The following is a 16946-nucleotide window of genomic DNA, read 5'->3' on the forward strand; positions in this document are numbered from 1 at the left end:
TTTTTACTTCTCCTTACAGATTTGGACGCCGCCGCCGCCGCCGTCAATGTCTTCTTGATGTCTTTGGAATTTTTTCCCAGCCGGAAAGAGCCGGCCAAGCCGCGACCTTTGACCCGGTTAACCAGCCCTTCGCCGATCAGCTTGTCCAGGGTTTTCCTGATGTGGTTGCGGTTTTTTAACAAGTTGTAGCCGTAGTGGGCGCGGATATAGGCGAAGACGGCGTTGACCGAGGCTCCGCTGCCGGACCGCATCTCCTTTATTGCGGTGAGCAGCATGACTCGAAGGGCTGGGGAAGATTCGATCTTTTAAGAGACACGTCCGGCGAAATATGCAACGTCTCAGGGAAAAAGCGTCTCCACCTACCCGGATAAGACGTTTTCACTTTAGGCTGAGCTTCAGGCTTGCGGCGAATTTCGTTTTGGAGTTGAGGAGTGGGAACAAAATAATTGACGGACTTTCCCTGCGAAGCCAACAGAATACGAGCTCATGAACAACATTGAAGCTCGATACACGAATACCACTTTACGAAGACAACAAAGAAAACACATGACCTGCTATTGGTTAAGGATGAAAAAAAATTAAAATAGAAAAACAGCAGGGAATTTTCTTTCTAAAATTCAGCAATAAAATATCGGACAATTAAAATCGTATGCGTAAGCAAGGATCAGGTTAATATCTGCAACTGGTATGACATGTTTAAAGATGAAATAACAATTTTTTTGGATATGTTTTCTGGGTTGAAAACCCTTTTAAAAATGTAATAAGCCGAGGCAAAGCTAGTGTATATTTATCAAAAAAAAAAAGAGGCTTGCAAAATCAACGCTTCGTTTAGATTAAAATCCCCATTAATATGAAGCGTTATTGAGAAATTTCATGATAAAAAAGATGCACACGCTTACACAGCCACACACACACACACACACACACACACACACCAAAACCAAACTGAGAACACTTGAGGTCAACTTGTCAAAATGTAATTGCTTCTTTTAACTGTTTGTAATATTGTTCTGTCTTTAACTTATTGCTGCCTCTTGGCCAGGACTCCCTTGTAAAAGAGGTTTTTTAATCTCAACGGGACTTTTTTCCTGGTTAAATAAAGGTTAAATAAAATAAACACACACACACACACACACACAGGGCAGAGGATCCTGACCGGGGGCAGGGTGAGCGCTTCCTGTTCCAGATTGGGCCTGGTGTGAAACAGGATGAGAGCCAGAACCTCCACCGTCTTTCCGAGCCCCATCTCATCAGCCAGGATCCCGCCGGGCCACTCCACGCCGGCCCGCGGGAACTCCCGTAACACGCTGGTAAAAACACGAAACAGAAAATAACAATGAAAGTAGAACGGGCTCCTGGGAACTTTAACTTAATGGCCTGACAGCAGTATTATATTTATAAATCTCAATTGCAACTGATTTATCATTACAATACGCAACTATAGGTAATGTAATCTATTACTTCTTCTTTTGCATTTGGCTGTTTCCTCAATCTAACCCTGTTGACCGCATCCTTTTCTCTCACACCTCTTAATCCATAAATCTCTTCTAATGTCTTCCTCTCGTCCTTTATCTACGTAACATCTAACATTTGCTGTTCACTCCCAAAGACAACCACAACATCTTCATCTCTGCTATCTCAAGCTTTGGTCGCGGATGCGAAGCCAAAAGCAGTTCCAATCGAAGTGGCGGACGCGGTGTTTTGCGGCGTGCTTGGAACAAGCATCGCTACAACTAGGGAGAGGAATCGTCCGTCCACATATGTCGGCGTATTTAGACCGCCGCCATCTACTTGTGTCTCTTTCTGCCGTCTGAAACAAAATGTGAAACTAAGGATTTGGAAGTTGGACTCTTAAACTGCACTGCCCTCCAGTGGATGCACCGCTTTGCAACTTAAATATGCATCGGAAGCACGATGGCTGTGACGCTCGACCTTAAATACGGATGTTCACGTACGTAACGTGAGCGTAGATGAGCCTTCAGCGATGGGATCGATGTGAAAAAGGCTAAATAAAGCAATTGAGTTCTTACTGTCCGGAAAAAGGATTGTAGAACAACTTCTTGCCACACAAGGTGACCATCTCCCGCCAGAGGAAATGGAGCGATGGCTCTGCAAAGCACAAAGCAAAATTATCGCAATTAAAAGAAGTCTGCATTAGCATTACAGGCCTCAAAAATTGAAATGAAATTTCCGCCTTTTTTGTAACCCCCTGAAAGTTCTTCAAGACTGCCTTACAAAAAACATTAAGGTCCAAACGCACCACAATTTAAATAAAAAAAAAAAAAAATCAAAATGATGGCAAGCAAATACACGCATATTTTCCTCAGAGACTGAATCCTGAGCAGAGATTTACAGTCCTTCAATTGACAATATAAAAATAAAACAAAAGTAATAAAATAAGATGTCAATTTTTCAAGATATGAAGCACAAATTTGAACAAATTTTATCCTTGAAATACACAAAAAAATTCACAATATGAATGTGAGAATGAGAAAATCAAAATGCGAAATTAGCGCGCTACGCTTCACAACGCTGAATTGGAGACTTGCAGAATCCTGAATTGCTTCCAGCGTCCCTCGTCCACTTCTTCTGAGTAGTTCCTATCTCTTATGTGGCATCATTTTATAACTTTATGTTTTTTTCTTTTATTTCCTATGGAAAATAAGCACAAAATAATAGCGACGCACGGACGATATCGCATGTGAATATAATCTCCGGCTGGGACGAATTCATTTGTTTTCTGTTATTCTAAATGGGGTAAAATCATTTAAGATCCGAAAAAAAAATCAACATTAAATTCGTATATTAAGGGACCTTAAGTGCCAAAAGTAATGAACTCCTTTTGTCAGGCATTTCCAACTTTATAGCGCACAAAATGTAACTAATCTTACCATGTAATGATCCCCGTAATTTTGTGGCGGCACAGATCTTGACTGCTGGTGTAGTTTATAGTTTTATTTGCAACCATTGAAAACAAAACGTAAAAAACGACAACCCCCGTAAAAGCTTCATATCAAAAGTAGAAAAATAAAACTTCGCATCGAGGATGACGTGACTTTCTCTCGTAAGCGCTCTCGCAATACAACAGTTTTTTTCCGGCGGAAGTAAGAAAATAAAATCCTCTTACCAAAATAAAATGTCAAATTCGGAAAACACAATCAAACAATTTACCTAAAATAATAACACATTTCAGGTGGTTATTTACATACCAATTGAAAGTGTTTCGGGTCCGATAATCGCCTTAATAGGCTATAAGTAATCCGGGATTGTCGGCTTTTTGTGCAAGAAGCACACTGCAAAACCAAAACCGCAGGAAAGAGGGGAATAAAAAAAAGAGATGTTTAATTATAAATCCAGGAATGAGTCACCTTTGCAGACGATCCTGCCGTAGTTCTCCCTGCGTAGCATCCAGTTGACGGCCTGGCTCTGGTAAGGCCTGAGCACGGGGATCAGGGCCTTGTGCTGGACGTCGTGCGTCAGTTCCTGGCCTTCCCTCTGGTGCAGACGCCTGACGTAGTCGTAAAGGTCCTCCACGCTCTGCCTCTCCAGGTCCGTGTCGCACTCCTCCTCCTCGTTCTCCACCGCTTCTACGCCGAAAAAGTGTTTCGAAGCGTTTCACACACACACATACACACACGGTTAAGAATGCATTGATCGGATTGGATGCAGTTCCAACTGACATACGCGCAGATGACCTTTGACCTCGGAGAATGAGGAGGAAAAAAAAAAATTCTTTTCTTTTCTTTGTGTTATTTATTATTCATCAGCCGTTTTACAGGCAGTGTTTGGGAAAAAAAGCATTTCCGGTGTGTATTTTTGGATGTTACACCGGTATGAATTTAGATTAGATTCAACTTTATTGTCATTACACATGTAAGGATACAAAGTGCACAAAATGCGGTTGGCATCTATTCAGAAGTGCAAAAAGCGGAAGTGCATATGTACAGAATGTGTGGTATTTATTGATAAATGCAGTATTTACAGAATAAATGCAATTTTTGTGTGTTTTTCCCTGTCTTATACAGGAGCTCTATAATAATATAGAGATGTTTTATGAATAACTATACATAATATACAGATGGACCAATAACTATAGAGATGTCTTATAGAATTCAACAGAATGGATAATATAGAGATGTTCTATGAACAACCATACAGAATATACTGAATTTCAAAAATTATACAAGTATAAATAGTATAACCAGATGAGCGGCTCTATTGAAGAGAATATGTTATTACCAGTTATACAGCTTTGAGAAATAGACTGCTAAAGAGCAGTGAGGAGTGCAGTGAACAGGTGCTGGTGAGGATAATTTGATAAAAAGATGTTTCAGTGTAACGTCTTTCTGTGTAAATATCTCATGTTACGACCTGGACACCTGCAGCTTATAGACAAGTGCGGCCTTCATATGTACTCGTATTTATTTAGTGATTTTTAGCAGGTGCGGCTTATATTCAGGTGCGCTCAATAGTCCAGAAATTATGGTTGTAACTCTAAATGACTTTTGGGCTTTGGAAAATGACGGCTTTGTTGACATCGGCCAAAATCCTAATGAGTACGACATCAGCGAGCGGCACGTACCAGGAATGATGAAATCGTAGAAATACTCCATTATCTTCTGCATGAGCTGGTCTGCCTTCTTCTGCCGACCGTTTCCCTCGCTGACAAAGTCCGGACTCCCGAGTCCAGTTTCCAGCAGGTAAATTCCCACCTGACAGAAGCACAAAAGTTATAGCAGAGAAGTACGTGTTAGAGACACTGTTGCAATGTAATGGTCCTGGAAATCATATATGCATATATATGTACATATATATATACATACATACATATATATACTGCTCAAAAAAATAAAGGGAACACTTGAACAACACAATGTAACTCCAAGTCAATCACACTTGTGTGAAATCATAGTGTCCACTCAGGAAGCAACACAGATTCATTTGGACTTGTTTTAAGGACATTACATCAAAGTTGGATCAGCCTGGAGTTTGTTTTTACACTTTAATTTTGAGTGCGATTCCTAATCCAGACCTCCATGGGTTGATACGATTGATTTCCATGGATCATTTTTGTGTGATTTTGTCGTCAGCACATTCAACTGTGTAAAGAGCAAAGTATTTCATAAGAATATTTCATTCATTTAGATCTAGGATGTGTTTTTTAAGTGTTCCCTTTATTTTTTTGAGCAGTGTATGTACACCCATATATGTATACATGTGTGTACATATATGTTTTAAATTTATACACACACACACACACACACACATATCAGACTTTTTAATTCCTCTTCCTTCAGGGAATCTTCAAATCTTTGCACTTAAGACCTTAAAACACTTTATAGCCTTGACTTTGACACTTTATAGTTTTATTCATATTTCTTATTCCCCCTCTTTTTTTTTACTGTTTATACAATTTCTTCTTTTATTCATTATTGTTATGTTTTACTAGAAACTCTGGCACAACAATTTCCTTCGGTTCGGGATGAATAAAGTTGTTCTTATTCTTATTCTAAGCACTCCAACCATTTTGGGGTAAAAAAAAAATAAAAAAAAATCGAACAAAAAAATAATCACATCAAGTATACAGGACTGTCTCAGAAAATTAGAATATTGTGATAAAGTTCTTTATCTTCTGTAATGCAATTAAAAAAAACAAGAATTATTTTTTCGTGATATTCTAATATTTTAAGAAAGGATTTTTGCGTTTTCTTAAGATGTAAGCCATAATCAGCAATATTAAAATAATAAAAGGCTTGCAATATTTCAGTTGATTTGTAATGAATCCAGAATGCATGACATTTTTCTTTTATGTAATTGCATTACAGAAGATAAAGAACTTTATCACAATATTCTAATTTTCTGACAGCCCTGCATGCATGTTTTTTGGTTTGCTTGTTCAAACATGTATTTATGTAACTGACACACGTAATCTTGCTTTTTACAAAATCTATATATCAATTGTGTTAATTCTTACCGTATTTTTCGCACTATAACGTGCACTTAAACTCCTAACATTTTCTCAAAAATCGTCCGTGCACACTATGATCCGGTGCTGTATGAATTCTTGTTGTGCTTACTGACCTCTAACCAACATTAAGCGGTCCACTGCGCTCAAACATCTGTCAAAATGTTTTAGCGCTACTTCGGGAAGCGACGAAGCCGCTCGGCTTGATTGATCGTCGTCCCGTTCCCACCTGACACGGGGACGGCGTATTAAAGTCGGTCCTGGGTTGAATCTGGGTTGCCACGCCAGACAACGTTAGATAACTAATTATGTAGCTCTGGAATAAAACGTCGTTCCAACGTCACACTAACTTCAGGCGTCAGCGATCCATATGGAGTATGTAATAGCGATACATACTGCGCTTAAAGTGAACATTACTCTGCATTTGTGTGTTTGAGGGTATGAGGACCCCGAAAATGGCGAAACTCAAAACTCAAGGCTTTCAGTCACGCAGGAGATGATGGGAACTGAGCAGCCACGAAAGACATGAATGAATCAACGGTACGGAAGTGGAGGAAGCAAGCAGATGAATAAAGTTTGACGACACTGACTGTTTTGTTTGGCTGTGGTCCGAAAAATACTTCATTTCGAACAATGTCGGACATTTCGATGAAACAAATAATAATGAAGCCACTCAGACCTTGAAAGAGTCCTCTTGGTGGCGGTGGCAGAGCTGCACCGTCCTCCTCTTTTGCAGCCAGTCGATATCCTCCAAGGGGATCCGACTGAGGCTGCAAAAAGCGGCGCAAGTGTCCTCCTCCGGCCGACACCGCGGCCCCTGGTTCTCCTCGAAGCTGCTGTACCTGAGGCAGAGTTGGCCGTCCTCCATGTGGAGCGTGAACGCTCTCCGGTCGCAGTCCGGCGGGAGGCGCCCCGGGAGGACGCTGAACTCCCCTATGAGTGCCGTCCAGACGTGGTCCATCTTGGAGGCCGGCGCCACGGTGAGGGCCAGTGACGCTGAGGTAGAGGTGCGGACAGACGACGTGCCGGGGAGGTCCTCTGCGCAGCAGGCAGAGCCGAGGGAGGCGGCGTCCGTTACGTCGCCGCCGGCGGACGGAGCGGGACCGCCGGACGAGGGGTCGGCGTGAAGGACGGAGAAGGCGGGCGGCCGGTCGTCATTCTCCTCGATGGACTCGTTCCTTCGGTCTTCCAGCATGTTCCATGTTAGCCTCTTCTTCGCCTCCTCGTCGACCCTCACCGGAGGGGCGCGCTTTCTTCGGTTACTCATTGTTAAACTAACAAAAAAAAAAAAAAGAAGAAAAAAACAGATTACAAGAGAGAAAAGTAGCCTTGAAATGTCTAAATCTTCTTTTTGGGACATTCAAACTAAATCTCACTTGTTGCAAACTTGCAAAATTTGCAGTAAATAGGATCAAAACAAACCAACATGAATTACCTTGATATACCTCGAGTTATGAGTAAATGCGGGATTAAAATAAAAAATCCAATATTCAGACAACTGGTTCCCAATTTCTATGTTAAAATATTTATTCAGATATATGATCAGGGGCTGAAGATGAGGTGTCATATGACAGGAAATCTCACAGTATTAATTATACTGATCAAAAAAATAAAGGGAACACTTAAATAACACAACGTAACTGCAAGTCAATCACACTTGTGTGAAATTTTGTATTTTTCAGATCGAGGATGTGTTATTTTACTACTTCTTCTTTCGGCTTTTCCCTTCAGGTGTCGCCACAGCGAGTCAACTTTCTCCATCCAACCCTATTCTCTGTATCTTCCTCTCTCACACCAACTACCTTCATATCCTCTCTCACTACGTCCATAAATCTTCTCTTTGGTCTTCCTCCAGACCTCTTGCCTGGCAGCTCCAATTCCAGCATCCGTCTACTAATATATTCACTATCCCTCCTCTGTCCATGACCCAACCATCTCAGCCTGGCTTCTCTGACCTTCTCTCCAAAACATCTAACATGTGCCGTTCCTCTGATAGACTCATTCCTGATCCTCTCCATCCTGGTCACTCCCAAAGAGAACCTCAACATCTTCATCTCTGCAACCTCTAGTTCTGCCTGCTGTCTTTTGGTCATTGGAACAGTTTCTAGTCCAAACATCATCGCTGGTCTCACTACTGTCCTGCACACCTTTCCTTTTATTCTGGCTGATAGTCTTCTATCACATTGTACCCCTGACACTTTTCTCCACCCATTCCAACCTGCTTGGACCCGTCTCTTCACCTCTTTTCCTCACTCTCCGTTGCTCTGGACTGTTGACCCTAAGTACCTGAAATCGTCCAGCTTCTTGATCTCCACTCCCTGTAGCCTCACCGTTCCACCCGAGTTCCTCTCATTAACACACATATATTCTGTCTTGCTGCGACTAACTTTCATTCCTCTCCTTTCCAGAGCATACCTCCACCTCTCGAGATTTTCCTCTACCTGTTGTCTGCTCTCACTACAGATCACAATGTAATCCGCAAACATCATGGTCCATGGGGATTCCTGTCTAACCTCATCTGTCAGCCTGTCCATCACCACTGCAAACAAGAAGGGGCTCAGAGCTGATCCCTGATGGAGTCCCACCTCCACCTTGAACTTCTCTGTTACCCCTACAGCACACCGTACCACTGTCTCACAGAGAGCATACATGTCCTGCACCAGTCTAACATACTTCTCTGCCACTCCAGAATTCCTCATACAATACCAGAGCTCCTCTCTTGGCACCCTGTCATATGCCTTTTCTAGGTCTACAAAAACACAATGCAGCTCCCTCCGACCTACTCTGTACTTTTCTATTAGCATTCTCAACGCAAATACAGCATCTGTAGTACTCTTGGGATGTGTTATTTTACTGTTCCCTTTATTTTTTTTGAGCAGTGTATAAAAATTCAATCACACAAAAAAATTCCACGCCTGATTTTTCTTTTTTTTTTTTTTTAAATAGAATTTCCCACCAATTATCTCAGGGAATGTTGGGATTATTTCAAAGTGAAATTCTGTTCGATCTCAGAGGATTTATAAGCCATCGAGTGAAACGGTTAAATAAAGCGAATAAATAAATAAAGCGCCAGCTGAGGCTTTGAGTCTGAATCCCTCTGGAGTTTCCCAGAGCCGCACTGACACCGACCTCCTGGGATCCTTAACAGTCTCTTAGCATCGATGTCAGATAGGAGCTCACAGCCCCTCGAGGCTCCCGGTTCCAAACCCAGTTCCCGCCTTGTCAAACGGGCACTAGGTGACACTGCGGAGGCACAACGGAAGGGATTCTTACGTTTAACACACTTTTTCTTTCTGATTCTCCACCTCACCACAGGGGATCATCAGTTTCCATCTCACCATGTCACAACTACTAACTTTAAGTCCTCTTTCACCACATGCACAAATCTCCTCTTTGGTCTTCCCCTTCTTTGCAGCTCTGTCTCCGACATTCTTCCAGACACGTGTGAGTCCCACTATCCTGTGGTTTAACTAATTTCATCCGAATCAATCTAAATGATGGCAGACATGGCTATTTTTCTTTGCAAATTTTAAAATTGCCTCTTGCTGCTTTTAATTATTGTTTTCCCCTGGTTTTAATATATAAAGGTACTCCCTTGTTAAGGCTTTGCTGCCTCCTTCCTGTTTTTTTTTTTTTTTTTTAATTTTTTTTTATAGATAAATTTGTGATCAATTCTTTCGAGGCCTGCACACTGCATGATGATCAGCCCTGTGGGCGAGTCCTTGTCCTCGAGTGAGCGTCAGACGAAATGTTGACTAAAGACATTATAGCTTTCTTTATAGCAGTGTTTGTCAACCACTGTGCTGCAGCACATTAGTGTGCCGTGGAAAAATGCCTCCTTTCACCTGATTGGTCCAAAAATGATTCATTCAACGCAAATTATGTGTAATTCCTACGTATATCTATGTGGACAGTATGCAGTGGCAGGCAGAACAATGAAATACCAACAGGTAGCGAATGAACCTGTGTTTCTACCTGCTGCTGCTCAAACGGCAGAGGAAGTAGTGATGCTAGGAGTGAGACGGCGACATGGCAGCGACATGCCAAGGATACGAAGTTTTAAAAGAAAAATTCTCAATGGACCCTCTGGTCCTGAAAAACATTGTGACCCAGATGTAGGCCCAAGTATGAGCAGAGGTCAGCAGATAGTAAAAAAACAGGAGAGCTACAGACAATGCAATGAAAGTGAGATTGCGTTTTCTCACTTCCTGCAAAAATATCAGCTTTGTGTTCAACCAAACAGGGCTAGATTTCACACTGAGTAAGTCAATTGAGAGTATAGTTTCATTCTATTTCATTAAAAATGTTTTTGACATTTATTCAGTGGTGTGCCGTGTGATTTTCTAATGTAAAATATGTGCCGTGGTTCAAAAAAGGTTGGGAAACACTGCTTTATACCAACATGCTATACTATATAGCACTATATAACTAATATATAGCACTTTCTCGCGCTATTCATTGGTGCAACCGCCAGCTTTCCCACCCGCTGTAGCGACTGAGCCACAGCTCAGTACTAAATCATGGACGCCAATCACCCCTGAATGGAAGAAAAAAATCAATACCCTTCCCTTATCATGTTTTATCCGCTCAAAAGAGATTAACAAGTCAAAATTTAAAGTCGAGGAAACAATAAAGCAACACGTTCTGTCCGTGATGCTGCAGGAACAGGGTCACTATCCCGCTGGGTGACTAATAAAGGAATTTCTTATTTTACCATTAAACGTTTTTATGAATGTGTGGGGTTTTTTTTTGCTAAAATTTAGAAAATGTCTGGTGAGATTTTTTACAACTGAAACCTATCAAATGATGAACATCTATTAGGTTAGAGTGGTGAAATGTCCAATATTACAGATGAACATTGCAAAGGGGGCCTGCTGAATAATGAGATATTCACTTGCATCCAGGTTACTCAGTGCTACTTTCCACCACCACATTTCTTGTGACCCTTGAATTTCATCTGCAATAACTATTTATTTCTACTTTTGGCTTTTCGTATTTTACAGCAAATTCTAAGCTATTTAAAATGGTAACTTGTCGCCTACCCATGCACTATTCAGCACAAGCTAACATTACATCACCAACTTTAATCCGCGCATAAACTTGCGGTATTCCCAAAACAATATCGCGGGTGTTCACATTCAAAGTGTATCAATCTTGCAAACTGAGGGTATTTCTTTTATTTTAGTAAAATAAATCATTTTCTACGGCTGCACAGACACCAGGGCTGCACAGTAGGCACGTCCGGGAGGCAAGCCAGACACTTGGCTAGGTCTTTTGTCGTTAAAATGTGTTTTTTTAAGGGCGAATTTAAGAGAGCGCTTACTTTATAAGTCTCCCGCCGACTTCTCTGACTTCTACCGCGGGATGAGAAAACCTGAAAAATCCATGCGGCGCTCGATAAACGGTCAGGAAAGCATCAAAACACACTTCATTTAGCGACTTGTGTGTTTCTGTCCGCCATTTTTAAACACCGGAAGTGACGTATAAAAGCGGGTGCGCGAAGGCGTTCCGATCGAAGTTGATTAAAAACAAAAACAAAAGGACGAGCTTTAAAGAATAAATACAATTTATATTAATATCCGTTTAAAAATCAAACTTTTTTATTATAAATGACAAAGTGAGAGAAAATGCAAAATAGTACGAGTTAGGTTGGCGAATAGAGAAAAAAAAACATCAGTAAATACATTAATAAACTATGAAAAATGCATTTAGAATAGACTGTAATTTTGACTAAATAAATTATATTCGAATTAATACCGAGCGGTACACAGTGGTACTCTTTACAAAAATCTTCTCATAGCTGCGCCTTCTTATATTCATGCGTTGTCGTCTTATATTCATGCACATGTAAAGTCTACTGCCCACTTAAACTGCGCTCATCCTTGAATCTGCACTTTGTAAGTCGCACACCAAGCTGCACTCCAACGTCTTATTACACCGCCGCTGTTCTATTGCACTGTCCATATTCATATCTACATAATCATATTTATAGTAATGTTTACACTCTTCCTATTAGCACATATTCAAATGCACTGCAGGCAACAAAGTAGGAATTTCACTGTACGATGAAACATGTTTCTGCACTGTACACCTGAAAATAAACGCTTTGAATCTCTTGAATGGGTATTTATAATGATTAACTGGGGAATTATGATGATGATGATGATTATTATTCAGGAATGGGTCCATCAGAGGAAGTTGGATGTTTTGGAGAGATGGTTGGGTCATGGACGGAGGAGGGAAAGAGAATATATTGGTAGACGGATGTTGGAATTTGAGGTCTTGAGGAAGAACAAGAGAAGATTGATGGATGCAGTTAGAGAGAATAGTTACAGAGAACGGGGTTAGATGGAAAAGGTTGATACCGTGGCGAACCCTGAAGGGAAAAGATGAAAGAAAAAGAAGATGAAGACTTATTATACGTCAGAATTAATCAGTACAAATTTAAATGCCCTTTTCGAAAAATCTGTTATTCCATTTTTTTTTCATTACAAGTATACAAATTCAAATTCAACCTTCGTTTAAGAGAATCTGTTTTAGAGAATCTCGAATTTACTTCTTCTACCAAAGCACCAACTTGGAGCGCCCGCTATTATTGATGCAGTAACAAAAACAACCACAAGATGTCAGCATTTCCCCGCTTTTTTTTTTTTTGTTTGTTTTTTTTTTGCAGTTCTGCAGCTCTGAACTGGAAGGCGCAACATATCCGTCTCTTAACACGACGCAGCAGCACTAATGCATGTGAAGTTCAAAACCTGCACCTTCACAGTTTATAATCCCGAAAAGCGACACCCTCTTGTGCAACCCCAAAACCTTCCCACCCCCCCCCAACCTTTCCCCTCGAAATGAAAATACTTTTCAACACCAGTGTGCATTTAACCCCAGCACTACCCCCCCCATGTAGCACCTCCGAGTGTGTGACAACTGCGGCTTCAAATCAGGGGCACTGCAGCGAGTGTGACCCGCTTTCAAGATGCAGAGAGGAGAGGCAGAAAGGGGGGAGGGAGAAAGAGGGGGGGATCAAGATCAGCGCAGAGAGAAAGAGAGAGAGAGAGAGTCAGTCCCATCGTGTTTTCTCGGCGGAAGCTGGACTCCAGTCTGGCTGCTCCAGGAGAGGGGCAGACCCCGCCGCCTTGCCCCCCAGGTAAGACACCCCCGTCACCGGTCGCGATTCTCCGTGAGACGTGCAGACATGCAACCCCTCCCTCCTCCTCCTCCACTCTTTTCCCTTCCTCCTCCCCGTGCACGTTAACGTTAATTAAGCTTTGTTAATTGGGATGCACGTGCACGACGCTGTCCTGTAAGTGACACCCGGGTTGTGGGAGTGTGTGTGTGTGTGTGTGTTGTCAGAACCTTCATCGTTCCCACGCGTGATTTGTCTCTCGGGTGGAGGGTGAGAGCGGGGAGCTGTCCGTGGTTCTGAAAGGATTCTCTATAGTGTGAATAATTCATCCACTAAATTCATAATTTATTGTCGTTAAATCTCGTCATACTTGTTCATCATTATCGCGATGGTTTGATTCAACTCCGTTTTTTTTTTTTTTTTAATAATCCCATCTATGGTTGGATGGAAGTTTTTTTTTTTTTTTTTTTTTTTTTTTTTCGTGCAGCCGCCTGACGGGAAGAAGGTTCCCGGTTGGATTCCCAAGGAGTTTGCATGTTCTCCCAGTCCAAAAAAAAAACAACTCAAAAATAAATTGGAGACTCCAGATGTATAAATGTTATTTGGTGTCTACACGACATGTGAAGGGCGAAGTGGTTGGAGCTTCGGCCTCACCGGTTTCGATACCGACGAGGGTTTTGGGGGAACCTTCCTTGGCTCCGGCGGTGCAGGAACGGATTCAAGGTTCAAGATTCAAAAAGCGTTAAACAAATGAGGCTCTGCGGAGACCTACAAACCTCCGGATGAATTGGAAACGAGAGACAAAGTGCCCGTTCTAATCACAACCCTGTTGCCTATCCGGTGAGTCTGCAGACGGTTGCCCTCAAAGATTTAGCTCCAAAGACGATCGGTCCACCTCCTGCGTCACCTTTCTCGTAAACCTGCACGGCGTAGAAGTGATTCCTACTTTGCTGTCTGCAGTGCGTTTGGAGATGCGCCGGTAGAAGAGTGGAAATGTGATTATAGATATGAATGTGAACGTTGCAACGGTGACTGTGCAATAAGATGTTGGTGAGGATGATGTGGGAATGGTTGTTTGTCTCTAAGTGTGGCCCTTTGATTGACGGGGACCCGTCCAGGGTGCAGGATGAGCGGTACGGATGATGGATGGATGGATGGATGGATGGGCGGGGTCTATTTTTAACATAATTTTTGGCAGAAAGTAGAGGAAAAGTTGGGCGAAAATAGGAGTTAATAATCCGTCTCGCACACAGGTGGCGACGCTGAAGGAGAAGCAACCCGGTTTATCGATCCTCAAGTCAAACAAGGATTGATGGACCTCCATTATGGCCAAGTGGACATGATTCTGCATTCAGAAGCTGCGGCGCCATGTCGAATATGATCTACCTGACGCTGCTATGCGCGTTGCACCTGCCCGTTTGGCTGTTCGAAGCGTTCGTTTCGTCCAAGGGCAAGTATGAGAGGTCGGTGGTGCCGAGTTCGGTGTCCCGCCTGGTGGCCAGGATGGACGGGGACGTCATAATCGGGGCCCTCTTCTCCGTTCACCACCAGCCCTCGGCGGAGAAAGTGGCGGAGAGGAAATGCGGGGAGGTGCGGGAGCAGTACGGCATCCAAAGAGTGGAGGCCATGTTCCACGCCTTGGATCGGATTAACTCGGATCCCAACCTTTTACCCAACATCACGTTGGGCTGCGAGATCAGGGACTCCTGCTGGCATTCCTCCGTGGCTCTGGAGCAGAGCATCGAGTTCATAAGAGACTCTCTCATCTCCATCCGGGACGAGGGGGACGGCTCCAGGTGGTGCATCGAGGGCGAGCCTTCCAGGGAACCGCCGCCGACCAAGAAGCCCATCGCGGGGGTCATCGGGCCCGGCTCCAGCTCGGTCGCTATTCAAGTCCAAAACCTCCTGCAGCTGTTCAACATCCCGCAGATCGCTTATTCCGCCACCAGCATCGACCTCAGCGACAAGACTTTGTTCAAGTACTTCCTCAGGGTCGTGCCCTCCGACACCCTCCAAGCCAGGGCGCTTTTAGACATCGTCAAACGGTATAACTGGACCTACGTGTCGGCGGTGCACACAGAGGGTAAGACATCTTTTCCCCCGATCTGGTCCAAATCTTCTTTTCTCGGCAACCGGACTTGAAATTCCGTCTCCGTCGGTCCTCGCCGATGTTGTGTCGACCAAACCGGGAAGAAACGATATCGTTTCTTTTTAGCGGCGCGAGTTCGGTTTCCTGGACGTTGAAGCGCGTCCGTCTTATGTGTTTTCGGAAACTCCCCTAAAGAAACCTCTCGGACGAGCGAAGAAATTCAAATCCGGTCGCCACGATAAGAAGATGGTTCATTTTTGGGACAAGGGCGCAGCGGAGACGGTTGAAGGCTGGCCGCCGAGTCGCCTCACATTAGCTTGAAGAAGCTGCAACTTCTTCCGACGGTTGCTGCAGACCCGAAGACGGCTTTCGGGAGCGCCGTCCGACCGTTGCGCTTCAAGGAAGTGCTAGATAACAGCATTTTGAAAATGACAAGGTCATGGAAACAAACAATGTGATGCAGTGGGTAGATTCCTCAAAGTATTACACCTTAGTGGTTTTTCATGTCCCTCTTACCCAGATTAGTATTTTATCCCTGTGTTCTGACACCTAAACTGATACGATAAAGTTTATTGACCCCATAGGGAAAATTCTTTAGTTACAGCAGCGTAGTGGATATAGTGTCAAAAATAAAAATGAATATAAATGTAAATAGAGAAACAGTTAGAAGACAGAAAATAGAAAACAACAGGGATTAGATAAACAAACAGTAAGGGTGAAAAATAGACAACCAGAGCTAAACAACAATAGAAATAATGCGACATTAGCAATGACAATAATAAAATAAATAGACAAAAATAGGCAGAATACGTAAGATAAGATAAGATAAGATAAGATAAGATAAGATAAGATAAGATAAGATAAGATAAGATAAGATAAGATCAGATATGCTTTAGTGATTCCAGTAAGGGAAATTCTTTTGTCTCATCAGCATAATGTTTACAGTATGAATAGATATGGGTATAAATATAAATAGAGAGACAATTAAAAGACATCTAAAATAAATAGACAGCAGCGTGAAACAGCAACTAGGATGATAATAGACAACAGAAAGGAGAAAAAAAGACAGCAAATATTATGATTATTGTGATGATGATTATTATTATCTAATAATAACAATAACAATAACCATAATAATGATACTCATAATAATAATCATAATAATACTTGTAATATGAGTTATACTTTATGAATCCCTCGAGCAGTTGGCTGCTGTCCGTCAGCGCCAGAGCAGCTTTTCGAGATTCGGTATCTTGTTAAACAGTACCTTGAAACACAAGTTCATTTTTTCCAAAAAATATAATTTATAATTATTCACGATTCATCACCGGTTTCATAAAGATATTTCTTTTTGGGTGCATTTTTTCAGCATCTATTCAGGCACCATTACAAAACCATCACAAAAATAAATGTTTTTTTTTTTTTTTTTTTTTTTAAAACAATAATGTCAATGAAACATATCACGTAAATTCAAGGTTATGAAATGGTTCAATTCCGTTTATGAAGTTGGACGCACCCTCGGATACTACGATTCGGTAAAATCCCATTTATCCGCAACTCACGAGGAGTCGGAAATACAGTGGCCATCGTCCTGGACCATTTTAATGTCGCTCTCTTGTTATCGCACTGTGGCAGCTTCCATTTTATTTCTAATCGGGATTAGATTAGCCTCCATAATCCCGCTTGTACAATGTTCCCTAGATAGTAAGCAGCCTATTGACAAAGTGTACAATGTCCACCATTCATACTCGAACCCAGGGGTGCCAAAC

The 16946-nt window shown here is 42.3% G+C and overlaps 2 protein-coding genes across 3 annotated transcripts in view; one reads left to right on the top strand and one right to left on the bottom strand.

The window, feature by feature from the left end:
* shprh (SNF2 histone linker PHD RING helicase) overlaps positions 1-11418 on the bottom strand; it is a 33321-nt gene extending 21903 nt beyond the window's left edge. The window contains exons 1-8 of one of the 2 annotated variants that reach the window (XM_086157535.1): positions 11289-11418; positions 6645-7239; positions 4583-4712; positions 3369-3584; positions 2031-2109; positions 1157-1307; positions 364-460; positions 18-286 (exon numbers count right to left, since the gene is read on the bottom strand). In XM_086157535.1, the coding sequence (XP_086013661.1) occupies positions 18-286; positions 364-460; positions 1157-1307; positions 2031-2109; positions 3369-3584; positions 4583-4712; positions 6645-7232 (1530 nt within the window). In that variant the 5' untranslated portion in view covers positions 7233-7239; positions 11289-11418. Of the gene's footprint in view, positions 1-17; positions 287-363; positions 461-1156; positions 1308-2030; positions 2110-3368; positions 3588-4582; positions 4713-6644; positions 7240-11288 lie in introns of both variants that reach the window. The other variant, XM_086157526.1, reaches the window with a different exon arrangement.
* Positions 11419-13009: 1591 nt separating this feature from the next.
* The window catches only part of grm1b (glutamate receptor, metabotropic 1b), a 35034-nt gene continuing 31097 nt past the window's right edge, over positions 13010-16946 (top strand). Inside the window, exons 1-2 of the mRNA XM_086157567.1 lie at positions 13010-13109; positions 14342-15171. Coding sequence (XP_086013693.1) covers positions 14457-15171 — 715 coding nt within the window. The 5' untranslated portion in view covers positions 13010-13109; positions 14342-14456. The remainder of the gene's footprint in view (positions 13110-14341; positions 15172-16946) is intronic.

The sequence above is a fragment of the Fistularia commersonii genome, chromosome 1 (assembly GCF_037954325.1).
Source record: "Fistularia commersonii isolate RoL2024-O1a breed Wild chromosome 1, RoL_Fcom_v1.0, whole genome shotgun sequence".
In the NCBI taxonomy this organism is placed as follows: domain Eukaryota; kingdom Metazoa; phylum Chordata; class Actinopteri; order Syngnathiformes; family Fistulariidae; genus Fistularia; species Fistularia commersonii.